At 38.3% G+C, this 16,614-nt stretch overlaps 1 protein-coding gene across 1 annotated transcript in view; it reads right to left on the bottom strand.

The window, feature by feature from the left end:
• Positions 1-9,808: 9,808 nt before the first annotated feature.
• The window catches only part of LOC139733796 (uncharacterized), a 33,962-nt gene continuing 27,156 nt past the window's right edge, over positions 9,809-16,614 (bottom strand). The window contains exons 7-10 of the mRNA XM_071644601.1: positions 14,835-14,987; positions 13,903-14,019; positions 10,907-11,064; positions 9,809-9,916 (exon numbers count right to left, since the gene is read on the bottom strand). Coding sequence (XP_071500702.1) covers positions 9,809-9,916; positions 10,907-11,064; positions 13,903-14,019; positions 14,835-14,987 — 536 coding nt within the window. The remainder of the gene's footprint in view (positions 9,917-10,906; positions 11,065-13,902; positions 14,020-14,834; positions 14,988-16,614) is intronic.

Here is a 16,614-nt window from a genome sequence, read left to right as displayed (position 1 = left end):
ATGTTGTCCACGTTACCAGTTATATTCTTTAGGACAGCCCTCGACTTTGCGTCAACAGTGATCGTCAGTAATCGTCCATGGGCGTCACCAGGGGGGGTGCGTTGGGTGCGAACGCACCGTCTCCTTCAGATCCTTAAAAAAAAAAAAAAAAAAAAAATCAGTCTGCGAGCGACCTCAACGCCGGACGCTAAATAATTACTCTTTTCTATATTTTTTTTTTTGGTATTTTGCACCAGGGACACACACACACACACACACACACACACACACACACACACACACTAACACACACACACACAAAATCAATTCGCACCCCTGGTTCTGGCAGCACTGATTTTATACATATCTATTAGTATTCTACAGTGTTTACTATTTATCGACCGTACTGTACATCCGTACGATACAGAGCACTTATACACGTTTGCATGTACGTGTGCTATATACTTACAAGTATGTAGGGTCTATGTACGTTACTTCTGACCAATCCATATTGCCAGCCCAAGAGCGAGCCTTAGCCTCATTAAAAAAAGCTGAAAAAAAATGGAGGGGCTAGCATATCATTTTGCCCATCCCCCCCCCCCTCCATAATTCCAGAGACGAAAAGATTTTCTTATCTTTTTTTTTGACAGAAAAACAAAAAGTTACCCCCATAAAAATATTGGAGGGGCAAGCATATTTTCATTTTGCACCACCCATAATTAATAATTACCAAAATGAGAAGATTTTCTTGCTTTTTTGTTAGAATTCATGAAATCTGTCCAATTATTTCACCCAAAAGCAGTGGCGTTACTATACGGAGGGGGGGGGGGGGGGGGGGGGTGCGCCCCCTCCCAATCCGCTGGTAAAAAAAAAAAGACTTACCGAAATAGTAATTCAAGTGTTAGTAAACTGCTTTTGAATGAAAGGGTGATCAAGAAATAAGATATTTTTCTATCTTATGATTTCTTTTAACCATAATTAGATAGGTATATAGTGTGAAACATTGTTCAAAAAGCCCGGACCGGACAAAAGATTGTGATTCAGCGTGATTCCTGGTTGGCATTCTGCATATAAGCAGGATGTGCGCAGTGTACTCAGTACATCCGAACGAAGAGTCGCTACAATGTTGCGCAATGACTTTTGTGATGTAGAATGTACACCTTTGTACCTTACGCTTCGTTGTATCAAAGCTAGATCATTGATTTTGCAGTGTTGCTTTACATACTAGTCTATGTAAAAATGTCTTGCATTGCCAATAAAAAGACTTGACCTGGGCTAATTCCTAACTTTTCCATGTACATATAGTACACACACATACACACAAACACGCACAATTAGTTTAGGGGATGCTCTAAAGTGCAGATTTTGGACATCCTTTCCCCGCTTGGTCCAAAATCTGCTTGGTCACTTCGACGTCACCTCGCTGGTCATACCTCCCCCAGTCATGAACATAAACCCACACCCTTGACTACCAGTGGCGGATCCAGGGAGAGGGGCGCACCGGGCGCACCGGGCGCACCGGGCGTCCCCCCCCCCCCCTTTAATTTCCAAAGCGGAAAAAAACCCAAAATAATATAGCTTCAAATAGCAGTTTTTGGACAGTAAAATGTCAAAATTTTCAAGCTCGCTCGCTCCTCTCGCTCGCATTTAGTCGTAATGCCATTCTCATGAAGTTGCTGCCAGTAATTGCCAGCAGTTGCGCCTGGTGCGCCACCCCCCCCCCCCCCCCTTTAAATTCCAAAGCAAGAAAATATAGCTACAAACGGCAATTTGGGGACTGCAAAATGTCAAAATTTTCAAGCTCGCTCGCTCCGTTCGCTCGCATTCAATCTTTATGCAATTCTTCTGATGTTGCTGCCAGTAATTGCCTACAGTTGCGCCCGGTGCGCCCCCCCCCCCTTAATTTCCAAAGCGAAAAAATATGGCTAAGAACGGCAGTTTGGGGACTGTAAAATGTAAAATTTTCAAGCTCGCTCTCTTCGCTCGCTCGCATTTAATCGTTATACAATTCACCTGATGTTGCTGCCAGTAATTGTCAGCAGTTCCGCCCGGTGCCCCCCCCCCTTAATTTCCAAAGCGAAAAAATATGGCTAAGAAAAGAACGGCAGTTTTGGACTGTAAAATGTAATATTTTCAAGCTCGCTCGTTCCGCTCGCTCGAATGTAATCATTATGCTCTCCTGATATTGCTGCCAGTATTTGCCAGCAGTTGCGCCCGATGCGCCCCCTTAAATTCTAAAGCGAAGAAATATAGCTACAAACGGCAGTTTGTTTGTTTTTTACTGTAAAATGTCAAAATTTTCAAGCTCGCTTGCTCGCATTTAATTGTTACGCAATTTTCCTGATGTTGCTGCCAGTAATTGCCGGCAGTTGCGCCCGTTGCCCCCCCCCCCCCCCACCTCCTTTATTTTCAAAGCGAAAAAAATATGGCTCCAAATGGCAGTTTTGGGACTGTAAAATGTCAAAATTTTCAAGCTCGCTCTCTCCGCTCGCTCGCATTTAATCGTTATGCCATTCACCTGATGTTGCTGCCAGTAATTGCCAGCAGTTGGGCCCGGTGCGCCCCCCCCCCCCTTAATTTCCAAAGCAAAAAAATATGGCTACAAACGGCAGTTTGGGGACTGATGTAAAATGTCAAAATTTTCAAGCTCGCTCGCTCGCTCGCTCGCATTTAATTGTTATGCAATTCTCCTGATGTTGCTGCCAGTAATTACTGGCAGTTGCGCCCGTTGCGCCCCCACCCCTCCTTTATTTCCAAAGCGAAAAGATATGGCTCCAAATGGCAGTTTTTGGACTGTAAAATGTCAAAATTTCCAAGCTCGCTCTCTTTGCTCGCTCGCATTTAATTATTATGCCATTCACCTGATGTTGCTGCCAGTAATTGCCAGCAGTTGCACCCGGTGCGCGCCCCCCCCTTAATTTACAACGCAAAAAAATATGGATACAAACGGCAGTTTTTGGACTGTAAAATGTCAAAATTTTCAAGCTCGCTCGTTCCGCTCGCTCGCATACTACCCCCCCCCCCCCCCCCAAAAGATGAAATCCTAGCTACCGGCGCGCCGGTGCCCTTTCCCCGCTTGGTTTCCCTCAAAAAACAGTAAAAGTTATGGGATTGAGAGCTTCCTATATTTCAAATGTCTGTCCAAAAAATCTCGTAAACATTTAGTGTCAAAACGCACCCCCCCCCCCTTGAAAAAGCTGGTGACGCCCCTGTCGTCCAATATTTCGATGCACTAATATGTACCCCTGTGATATAGAAAGTAGACAGAAGTTCCAAAGTCGGATACTCTTCTTTACTCAGTTTCCCCAGACATAATTATCATCCGAAAAACGCTATTATATCTGATTTCGGATCATTTCTTTGTTTGATAACATTGTATTTATGAGCGGTGACGCATGCGACTTTCTATCATTTATTATTTTATTAATTGATACGCTGATTGGTGTTGACTGCATCCTTAGAATCACCAAGAAACATAAAATTATACCACCTCTTTGCCCCGTTCCGTGTGTATTATGGGATTTATATATATGTATGTTTATATATATATGAGTATATGAATATAAGAACGACCCAAGTCCAATTTTTGGCCAAATTCAGTTTGACATGGGAAATTGTAGCTTATGTATGGACTCATCTTGTGTATAAATGATAAATCCTAATTACCCCCGGAAGTGCCTGAAATAAATGAGTTAAATCTTATATAAATGTAAGAATGAAGGACTTGGGTCATTCTTACATTCATATTATAGCGCCCTCTCTCGTCCTTCTCTCATCTCTATAGCAGAATTTCATGTATATGAATCAAAGAACGACCCAAGTCCATCACACAAAATGGCGTCTCCACAATTAATGTTAATGTTAATTGTCATAATGATATATGTTCTTATTTGTATATACAATGTTGCCTTCCCATCACAGTTAAATAGAATATTATTGGACAAACAAAAAAGATATGAAGTTTTTTTTTAGTTTACTCGAAATGGTCTTCCATGGACTTGGGTCGTTCTTATATTCATATACTCATATATATATATATATATATATATATATATATATTGAAACAAGAAAGGGAAAACTGACCAGAAACAAATAATAAATAGTGAAAACTTTGAGCAAAGAAAATGGGTTTTCTTCGGGATTCGAACCCGAGACCTCCGAATTACTAGACCGGTGCTCTACCGTCTGAGCTATTGAAAGCCCTAGATCAGTGTTTGTACCAAACCCTTAATTCTCTGTTAGTTTATGTCAGGTTAATGTGTGTGTGTGTGTGTGTGTGGCACACACACACACACTATAGCTTCTGACCACACGAGCAAAGAGAATTAAGGGTTTGGGACGAATATCTAGGGCTTTCAATGGCTCAGTCGGTAGAGCACATTATCTAGTAATCCTGAGGTCTCGGGTTCGAATCCCGATGAAAACCCATTTTCTTTGCTCAAAATGTTCACTATATATATAAATAAATAAATATATATATATATATATATATATATATGTATGTATATATATATGTATATATATATATATATATGTATATATATATATACATATATATATATATATATATTATATTTTATACTTCAAACGCTACCTTCTTTTGATTGGAAACAATTTCAAATATCGTGCCATTAGTACAGATGAGAAAGTAAGAGAGCAAACATTTATATTGGTGCTTGTTTTCCTACCATTGCTAACATAATTTTATGAACAAAATAATGATGCCATTGTGATTTTACCGCACTGAGCATAAGGACAGATCTATAAACAGATGGATTGCTATAGATGAATAAAATCGGATTATGTAATGTACGATAAAGAAAGCAGATGGGATAGACAGAAAATATAGCGACAAACAATACATGCACACATACAAAACACACGTGCTGACATTAACTTTCACGCATAACCTGCATTATCCATACATTTACACACAAACATATACAAGTAACTGCGTTGTACATTGTAGCCACACATAAACATACATACATATATGTATTATATATATATATATATATATATATATATATATATATATATATATATATACATATACTTTAAACCATTTTAAATACATCTAACTAAAAATTATGAAGGATGGAGTTACAGAGAGAGAGGGAGAGGGAGAGAGAGATAATAAAGTGAGAGAGAAACGGGAAAGCGGAGACATCAACCCACTCGAGCGTATACACGCACACGTGGGGCAAACACGCAAACACAAACACACGCACACACATACACACACACAATATTACTTTACATTTTGCATGATGAAAATGGCTTATGAACCTTGCAGTCACTATACAGTGACTTCTAATCTTGCAATCAACCCTCATTTTGATATGTTTCACACTTATACATACACGGGCAAAGTGTCTTCATATCATTTTTTAAATAAATTCAGGCAGAGTCAAAGAAGTCTTTTGTCGTTTTTTATTTCAAAGTACAAAATAAATTCCCGTCAGTCAAGGCATACTATTGTTCTTCCCCAAACCTGTAATGATAAATACACAGAAATGATCGGTCCACTGTAGTACACTTTCTTTCATTTTTTTTTCTCGAAATTAACGCCACTTCGATCTTTTCTTCGCGATAGTAACGTCACCTGTGTGATTACCACTTCTACACCACAGTACTTAAAAAATAATCGTACATATAGAGTTAAAATATCCAAATAGTTATTTACATTGTACTTGCATCATCATCGTTTATGCAATACGGTATATACAGATACATTGTTTTTGTCTTGCTTCACCGCATGGTATTAGTGAGTAAGTCTCCTTTTTAAAGGTCATCGCACTATGGTAGACGACTATGTGCTTTAGCGTGTGCAATCTGCATCGTTCTCGGATTTTTCTTTTCTTGTTCATTCACTATACTAGTATTATATAAAATAATGACCTCGTACACACTTCTCTGCAGGTTGCAATGAAATCTGCTACAAAATTTGGATCATCAGAGCGACCATAGCAACGATCATAATGTTGGTATTACGTTAAGTCTTCATCTATAGTCTTTCAAGACAGCGTCATGGAAAGTAAACAGGCATTAAAGTTCAAAGAAGGAAAGCGAAAGGAAGCGATTTCTCAATCCCTTAGGTCAAAGACGTATCCCTGATGCTATAGAAGTTTGAACAAAATAGCGGTTTCTTTAATTTTATCAAGAGCATTAAAACAGTAAGAAAAGATAATAATTAAAAAAAAACATAAATGAAGATTGGAATAGCGTGAATCTGTTTTGTAAAGAGACGGAAGACAATTTAGTTGAAATACATCTCGCTTACTATGGGAATACTGCCTGTTCGGTAAATTGTGATCAAGAATTCTTCTCATGAGAGGTGTGCAGAAAATATGGACTACGAAAAGAAATAAAGCCAAATGGCGTTTCTCGGGATACACAATTTGTCGTTATACCATACGTTCCAGAAAATGACATATCCTTACGCTTATTTTTGTGCAATTTTGAAAGCCAAGACCAAAATCAAGAATACCACATGTATAGCGGAGTATCCCGTAAATACTGTGTCATCTCAATTCTTTATAGCGACGCGCCATTCTATATGATTTCCGTGTATTGAGTCACTGACTGTATCATGAACTATACTTCTGTGATACGTAATATCAAAATCCTACATGACTTTGTGAATGAAACAGAAAACTTTCCCAGAACTCTTCAAGAAGTTTCATTCTTCTGTAATCGATTCACAGGCATTATCTACCAACCAAATGAATGACTGGGCGACGAAGAAAGACAAAATAATGGGTACGTCACCTTACAAAGAGCATGAGACCAATAATAAGTGTGCTTCGACTATCATTATACCCTGTTTACGAATAAAGTGTATTGCGATATGTGAGCCAGTCCTTTGTGTCCACAGCAAGAAGAAGGTATATACTACCACATTCATGTATAAAACATTAACGAATATAGTTATATTCGTTCTTGTTAGGATATACTCACTATGCTTTCAACTCGGCGTGAATGAAATGATGATGCTATAATGAATCAATATATATATTTTCCACTGTTTATATCACGGAATTCAATAGAAGTTTATGCATTGAAAACTGCCGGGAAGAGCGAATACCATCTACAGAGTATATTATCCGCCAAACTTTTGAGGCACGAGGTAGAAAAATAAGGAGAAAGAGTTTTTCTCTTCAACTTTGACATATTTATGAAATGTATACAAACAAGAATATATATCACAATAACCATAATACATCATAATAGCTGCAGTTTTGGAAACGACAATCACAAATCTGAGCGAAACGGACAAAGACAGCAGAAGAAGCTAAACCACTTTCATCATCACTGAAACCTAGCCCTTATTTACATTGATGTAACGATGTAAAGTCGGTTAACACATCTTAAGTTGTGTCAGATTTTCCTACACCGACCTAAATTTGCTTATAACACTGCGACAGTCATTATTTCCATCACTAAAACCTGCATGGAACCAAAAGGGGACTATAGGTCTACTGAAATTGTCTGGACGTGCAGGGGTTAAGCAAAACTTGCTCCTATTTGCAGAATTTTTATATTGCATCTAATCGAACGTCGAGGGGAAGAAATAAATCAAAATTGTATTAGGCCTACATAAAAACAAACGTGTATAAATAAATGACATCAACGTTCTTTTGAGCTCTTCGATAAGAAATGGTGCATAAATAAAATGATGAATAGACAAACCTGCACAATATCCAGCATGAAACTGCGAAAACCTGATGATTGCTTAAGTTTGGAATAATTGTGTAGGCTTATCAGCAAATTCAATAAATAACGGAAAAATAGCAAGGCAAGGACAAAAATTTACTAAACGCGAGAAATAACACGTAATATCTGCTCAAACATTACCAAAATATCTGTGTACAAGAGTTTTGCTGTAAGCAATACAATGTGTAATAGACATCCTTATCCCCAACCATCATGGGCAAATACCCAAAATATAAACATTAAATCAATCTCAATTATATACAAGCAGATCTGTCTAGCAGCAAATAACAGATACCTATGTATTCTACAGTACATCTCAGCCGAAGGGAAAACCCCCACGGAATGTACATATACTCTGAAAGAAACCAGTACTGGAATGTGGATATAAAGGGATGGGGAATTAAGGGAAAAAGCCATATAGAATATTCCCGAAGGCACCATAAAGTTCAACCACTCAGCGCTGCACGACATATGCATGCTACCGACTCCCAGAAGTACACCACGTATAAAAGAAAGCAATAACGATATTCAATAGCTATTTACAGTACAATGCAAACCATACATTTTTATACTCTTCGTTTTCCATGCCGGCGAGCCAGCATGCCTTGTTACAGTTATGAAAGACAAGCTGTCGTAGAAAAGCACCGTATTTCTTCACATATTACACCCATTATCATAAACGTGCTGCTATTTATGACAGCAATAGATGTATAAACACAAAACAAGCACAACAGGAACGGGCACTTGCCTTTAAGCCTCTCCGTGTTATAACATTTTAAACTTATGAATCAAACTTCCCCAAATAGAGCACAGCCTTCAACAGGAAATAATAAATGTCATACACGCTGTACATCCTATACTTCTAACTACATATCTATACCATAAAAATATGCTCTGGGAGAAAACTCTAATCAAATATCTCACTTTCGTGGTATAAGCTGCGGAAGAACAGTTGAGATTTACGTTCCCCTATTATAAACGGCGTGACTTTGATAGCTTGAAAGACAAGGATGCTCACCTTTCGGTGATTGCTTCAGATCTCCCTCACAACACGAAAGTGGCTGAAAGCGCGAGTAGTTTCCTGGAGTTTGTTGGCAATTTTTACCAATGAATTTCCCCCAAAACGGCAAAGAAGTACTCTCTCTGGTTGTAAGTACCATTGAGAGTCATGAAACATCTGACATTGGTCTCGTTTGCAATTACCATTTAGTACTTAGGGATTCCTCATAGCATGTATGAGATATCCATTGGTCAAAAAAAAAAAAAACCCGTCAAGGATTAAAAAAAAGAAAGATAGAAATAAACCCACAAATCCCGTCTGTGGTTTAAATAATCTCTCTATACTTTGTGCGTTGGAAGAATGACAACAAATAAGGAGCATATAACTCTTGATTACAGAGGTACATGTATAAGTAAAATGGGTATCCAGTCTCTAATAAACACCCTGAGATTCTTGATGAAAATTGTTTTATGTCATGCAGAGACCACCACACGTTTAATTCAAGCTCATCGAAACAAACAAGAAAAGACGAAAAAAAGAAGCAGGCAAAAAGAATCCCTCATTCGAACTGTAGGAGACAAAAGCACATACAATATGCACTTTTCTCACCTAAAATTTAAAAGACAACTACTGACGAATACCTGCATGCGCTATGATGGCAATACAAATACCATAAGAAACACAACTTCTGAAGGAAAAATGCATAAAATTACACGAAGAATTAACTGAGAAAAATCATATCAGCATTTCATACTGAAAATCATACTTTAATTAGACAATGAAAGCCTACATTGTAATACAAACATAAAAGCGTAATTAAGTATTTGCTACTGAATCAAACCACTTTAATGATCATTTCTCTTTCATTTTCTAAATAATTTGAATCAATGAGGTACAACAGCGAGCGTGACGTGTTCTGTGACAAACGTCCACCTTGCCAACAGCGATCATAAATACAAATATATTGAAGTAGATATGACTTATATTATATTGGATGCACAACACGAGGCCATCAGCGTTTATATTATGTATTTGTAGAACTGCATAACATGCGGCGACTTCCATTTCTTGACAATGATCTTATTTTTAGGGTTTTATTCCTCTTTCGTAATTTCAGCGCATGTCCACGCCCCATCTGTGACGTAGGGATGACCGCGTCGACTCCAGCAAAAGAAGAAGTTTCTTGGTCAGTTGGATGCGGCTGTTGGCATCATGTCGGCACTGAGGGTGCATGAAGGGAATAGCGAGGAGAGAGATAAATATACATATTTATAAATGATTTACAATTCGGCTTCAAGATCAAGAGTCTTAACCTTTCATGCTTTTTCAGATAATGAGTCGAATGGAATTGTACGTTTAAAAAGACAAACACATGAGCAAACCAACTAAACGACTCAAGCTTACTTAACCAGAATACAATCCAATGTATATCAGCATTAAAATCAGAACAACTTCTATATACTTAAACAAAGCACTACGCCTACCAGTTCATGGTGATTGAAATGTAGTGAAAATAATTCATGGCATTAACGTTCGCTATTAAAGAAGAAAGAAGGGCGCATGCTTTCTTGTTAATTTTGTTGTGTTTTTCTCTTTGAGGAAGGGAGATGCTGTTATGGGAAGGAAATTAGAAGGAAGATAGACTGAGTTAGCGTTTACATAAACATACACAGCACACAAAAAGAAGAGTTTTTTTTTTAGCTTATGTTTCACGCTACTATAGATGTCGAAATAATGTTCAGACGTTTCAGAAGACATGAGCGTCGTGAGAACATGAACCACACGACAAGCAGAACAGCAAAGACAGAAAACAATGAACATGCAAGAATGCAAACCATACGTAAATCACTTTAAAAAATGATGTACCAGTATATTCCTGTAGGCCTACACAGATACATTGATCTTTTGGCATTAACTTGCTCCTAAACATCAGTTACAGATTCACGGGGTAAAAGAAGCTATTCTTGTCAGCGCGCCATGGTGCGACATGAAAACTAAATCAACATGAGGAAGAGTAATCGATCATGCAGTTTGATGTTAATTCTCGTTAATTCTGTTATATCAGAAACATGCCTGATAAACTCAAAGCTAGTTAAAACAAACGTTCTTAGAAATAAACATGGGAAAGTATAATGCGAGAAATTCACCTCAACTCAAAGTAAGTAAGAGAGAACATGGAAAGCATGCAGGGGGTGCATCCTAACTCCCTACAACATTGGACCGTGGCCAGTGGTTAATTTGGGCCCCTTGCTGTTGCAGTTGTTGTTGCTCTAGGAGTTGTTGTTGTTGTTGTTGTTGTTGCAGTTGTTGTTGTTGTTGAATCAGAACTAGGTTAGCTTGCTGGAGTTGGTGGATTTGGGTCGCGTGGTCTACTGCGGGGAAGAGAGAGTAAGAATGCAGGGGGAAAACACGACGTTGCAGAAGAAGTTAAGAAGCACGGCAAAGGAGGAAAGCATGCACTTCACGAAGTGAACTTGTTATCGTTATAAAACAACCGAAGCAGATGTGACGCGGACACTACGCAGAAATTCACACAGATTATCATCGTGACAATGAAAGACGAAAAAAAAAAACAGAAACAAACAAAAGAAACTAGGAATTCATATCTGAAGCGACATCAACATAAGAAATGAGACAGTATTTCTACAGGTAACCAGAAAACAATTAGGATAAAACATGGTAAGATACAGGAAACATATATAAGAAGAAAAATATTGCTAAAACAGGAGGTGAGTGCGTGGGTCTACAATTTTGAGAACTACGAAAAAAAAAGATTTCGAATAAACAATGTCAGGGTTACTGAAAAGGCTGATTTAAGCGATTGCTCTACAGAGGCACTACAAACAAATACAGTGCACTCTCGTAATAACGAAATTCTCGTTAGAACGAAGTGAAAATTCATGTCCGAAAACTATCATCTAGATATCTTTATATAGGCCTATTTCCTGTTCGGCTATGACGAAATTTCGATAAAACGAAAGAAAACCGCCGATCCTGAGGACTTTGTTATAACGGGAGTGCACAGTACATGTATCGACAGCTTCTATATACCCTCTCCTCCTCAACCTGATTGATGATTTTAACAATTCAAATCAACCTTGTAACAGCTACAACATCCTGCTCAATCTATTCAAAGAATTCATTTGTGTTGAGAACATTTTCCCGTCAACTGCACGAGAGATAAACTGATCCTTTCGAACATTGAAAAACGTGCATTGATTATATCAGATGAGCACTCTTTTTGATGTTTTTTGTTTCTTTGCTCATATTTGGCAAAGGCCTCCAGGGTAGTAGATGTTGCAATGATGTCACACAGACGGATTTTGATGTCATTTTAAAGGGATGCAAAAGGATAGAGCTTTCACGGTTATAAAAGAGAAAGAGAGGGTAACATATAGGGAGCAAAATAAAACAGCGTAAAACATGCTAAGACATGCAAAACAGGATGATGAAATACATCAATTCACAGCAAGCACATGCAGCTAATCATCACGTCATACTAGGACATCAAGACAAAGATAATGGGGACTTTCAAGCAGTTCGTTTGAAAACCACCCTGAACATGTCCAGATCCCCCCCCCCCACACACACACACATCCACGCATCTACTGCTAGAGTCATAGACGTGATGATGATAGTTGAATTACTGAATTGATAAAATAGCATAGATGGTTGACAGTGTTAATCTACCCATTTATTATTGTAAAAAAATAGACTCCTTTATAGATACATGTATCTCCTTAATCTGAGTAATCACGAGGACTTTTACCATCATAATCATTATCATCATTGACATTAGAGGAATCAACATGCCGAATTGACTTTTGTCAGCTTACTTTGATCACTGGTGGAAGAGGTCGAAGTAGTAATTAGTAGTAATAGTAGTATCATTATCATTATCATCATCGTCATTTGTGTATCATGTGTTACTAGTACTATTTACTATCATTACATTACTATATTTACTCCCTAATCTAATTATAATCATTATCACGATTATTGGCACTATTTCTGTGTAGAGAAATTAACATGATAATTTACATCTTTTCCTGTGGACTCGTTACCCGGTGCCTTCTTCAGAAACTACACTCAGCAAAAAAAAGAAAGTAAACGCTTTTTCAAGTTTAGATTTCTCATCGAATATTTGGCTGAAAGCTAATGTGTTATAACTATCATATTGAAGGTAATTTAATTGGCTATCAACCTGGTAGGTCATCAAAAAGGGAAACTTTACGCATGAGTGAACACCATTGTTTTTCTCTTCCAAGGCACAAAAGCAAAAATTGCAAAACTGAACAAGTTGTCATTCATGAGTATGTGCTCTTCCATGGAACAATAAGAACAAACAACAAATTTCACATAAAATAAACCTTTGATCTCTCAGATATCTCTAAAGCCCAAAAGATCAATGAAGGCTAAAAACAATGGAGGAAAATAAAGCATCTTATGTCAAATCTAAAATCAAATGAAATAAGAGAAGTAAAAATCAACAAAAATGGTAGAAATTTGAGGGTTTTTTTCAAATTAAGAAATTGTAAGGAATGTTTGGTTCTTGAAATTGTCAAATGGACTCTTAGATCACTAGATTAAAAGAAATAGATGAAGAAATTCTGCTCATCTAATCATCTTTATTCTGATTATTCCCTATGTCATTTGAAGTTTGACTTGACAGAAAATTCTTTTTTCCCCTTTAGTTTCCCACTTTCTGTTTCTTAGAGGTTATAAAGAGATAAAGAGAACATGAACTTATTTTTCCTATTTCATTCATGTCTCTCATTGTGTAAAACCGGTCTTTTGTTGTCAATGTTATCGTGAAGGGCATTTGCAAATGAAGGAGAACATGTCAATTTTTGCAATTTTTAATTTTGTGCCTTGGAGGACAAAAGCGAATGTGCTCACTCATGCGTAAAGTTTTCTTTTTAATTAACCTTTTATCTTAATAGCCAATTACATAGCCTTTAACATGGTGTATAATACATTGATTTTTATAAAAATCTTCTATGAAAAATATGACTTCGAAAAAGTGTTTACTTTCTTTTTTTGCTGAGTGTATTTCAAGTCACGTCTTGATTTCTGTTCAATCTACTAGTATATCAAAGGTAAGCGTTTCCAATACAGTTTACTATGGTAGTCTAGTTGTTGTTGACATTGCTAGGGTGGTTTTGGTGGGGGCGTGGTTGGGTGGTGTTTTTAGCTGGTTGTGATACCTGGTCTGGAGGAGGCGGCGGTAGTGTTGGGCAAGAGGGACGGTAGGGTCGCGGTGTTGATCGCTGTCGAATAGGCCGTCTGGGGACCCGCAGCCGTGAAGGAAGAGTTCGTCACGTCTGGTGGTTACACGACGAATGTGAGAAATGAAAAGAGATTCAGCATCAGAGTTATCACTTAGATCAAGTCAAGCGATGTAGAACAAAATGATGGTAGCAAGTTAAAAATCCGGCTGAAATGCCAACGATGCATTTTATTATCATTATTATCATTATTATTTTTATTATCATTATCATTATTATTATCATTATCATTATTATCAGTGATACGATACAGCTCTCATGACGCCTTTACTGGAAGAGATTCAGCTTCAGCAACAAATATCCTTATTCTACATAGGATCTATTTCTTCTTCTTCTTTTTTGCCGCAATATTTCTCGCGAGTTTCACATTTGCATGTATTGGACTTGAGGTGGCGTTAGGCAACTCGCAATGCCAAAAAACGGCACAAGAACACAAGGCGGACAGCCGAAATTTTTGGTATAGGCCGCGTGTCGGCAAACCGACAGCAACAGCTAGTCCTGCGTTCCCCATTAGCACTAGCATCTTTCTCACATAATCGTACATGTGTAGAAGTGACAACTGCTCTCTTAATGAATAATTTCACTACATCGGTGAGTACTAAATTGAATTATTATGTCAATTTGAAATTATTTTGTTCAGGTGCTTGATTCCGTTTTAAACTCACTGGTCGGATAATGACTGTCATTTGGGTGGGTCTACTCATGTCTGTTTGCTTTCATGGCCAATTGAGTATCATGTACCAAAAAAAAAACCAACAGAAAACAATGTATTCTTAAACATGTTTGTTTCATCGTTTGGGTAACTAAGGCTGAATCCTCTTTTGAATATTTTTTTTTCCTCTGACACTCACTCTGTTGGACGGGCGCTGCCGACACAAGTTGCTGCTGGGTGTCGATGGGTTGCGGGTAGCCTAGAACAGTGGCTGGCTTCAGCTCGGTGAACGTGGCGTTGTCCACTCCCGGGCTTCCCGCCGCTGGGGCGGCGGCCGCTGCGGTTCGTCGCACTGTGGGGCGGGCGAAAAGGAACACAGTCGTGTTAATTTACCTAACTCTTGCGTCACAATCGGTGAATGATCATAGCGAGCACGTGGGAGAGAAACTAGGTAGGAACATATTATGCTGAAATATCGCGGGGGGGGGGGGGGGGGGGGGTCCAGTACGGTTAGGCTTAGTATGTTGCAGGTGACCTATGGGGTAAAGGGACACTACACTGATGTCAGTAACTCCCACAAAAAGTAATAACCCCCGTAAAATAATTTCCTTTCCCTTTTAACTTATTCTTATTTTTCAGTATTATCTGATACGGCGAAACAATGTACAGTGTAGTGTCCTTTGTAGTCTTGTAGTAGGCCTAGTATTATTACTTGTTGCCAGTCTTTGTCCTTCAGAGGATTTCCTTCCAAGGCTAAAAATCAACGGGGGGGGGGGGGGGGGCGGCGCTACATATCTGGCATTATTTATATGTCATTTCTGAAATTGTTATGGTTTAAGTCTTTTTGGATACTTTTGATAGGTTCCATTATTCTGCACGTCTTTCTGTGTGCACTCGTGTAACTGTTCAGGAAATTTTAAGAAACTGCTACACTTGGCTGAAGTTCAAATATGGGAGAAATAGCATCGGTCTACGGCTACAAACCCAAGAACACTAACGTAAATCGATGTATTACAAATTGCGTATCGTTCTAATTTCATTCAAGTTACCTCTGCTTTCTTTCTTCATTATCAGCAAGTATATGAATTCTTACCTTGTATCATGACTGTCGGTTCTTGTTCTGTGTAAAAGGGACACGATATCATAATTATGAATAATAAGTATCTTCAAACAGTAGAACAGACAAAGAACAGATAAAAGTCAACTTCGCCTAAGTCGACCTCGCACAAGTTGAACATAGCAGACTAAGTCGAGGAAAATTTCCACTCTGCATGGATGTAAGTATGTACAAAGTTTGTGTGAGGCGAAACTCGCGTTTAATTTCAGTCGAATTCGGCCTGTTTATATTCGACTCAGGCGAGTTTTACAGTGCAGTGTTGTACTACACTATCGCACGCACACTGGGAAATAGAAGTACACACGTACACTCGTCCTTTGTACGTACATTTAAGCGCTTTGCTTAATATGAATGGACAAACACACGCACCAAAACGCACAACACTTCACTGATATGATACATTTAAAAAAAAAATCAAAAACAAAGATCTGACAAATCAAGACAGACCACACGAACACACATGAATTGTCTCAAGCTCAAAAATCTCCAGGACGGTGATAGCAAAAAATGAATAATTTGTAATTCTCTCTCTTCTTGCATACACAAACAAATGGACACGCTTATCACATTTCTTAGAGCTTGGACAAAAATGGGGAAATATGGAGCTATCCCACCCCGCCCTACCTACAGTTCTCCGATACTTTATCATTAGCCACTTTTTATCAGTCCATGCTCTACATCATTCTGCGATACTTTCTCGCCAGCAACTTTCTTGGAGCACATCGCAAATCCATCTTTTCCCCATCTGGTTTGGCGCTCAGTGTACGTGAGAAATGCAGCATGTTGTGTGCAATCAATCATATTTCAAGGGTTTCGCACATAGATCAGTGACATTGTGTCTATCTTTATTCAGTTATTTTAC

The sequence above is a fragment of the Diadema antillarum genome, unplaced genomic scaffold (genome assembly GCF_040938485.1).
Source record: "Diadema antillarum isolate AM-2024a unplaced genomic scaffold, OU_Dant_1.0 seq00000491_RagTag, whole genome shotgun sequence".
In the NCBI taxonomy this organism is placed as follows: Eukaryota; Metazoa; Echinodermata; class Echinoidea; order Diadematoida; family Diadematidae; genus Diadema; species Diadema antillarum.
Note: the sequence above shows the minus strand (reverse complement) of the source record. Positions and strands in the feature narration are given on the sequence as shown.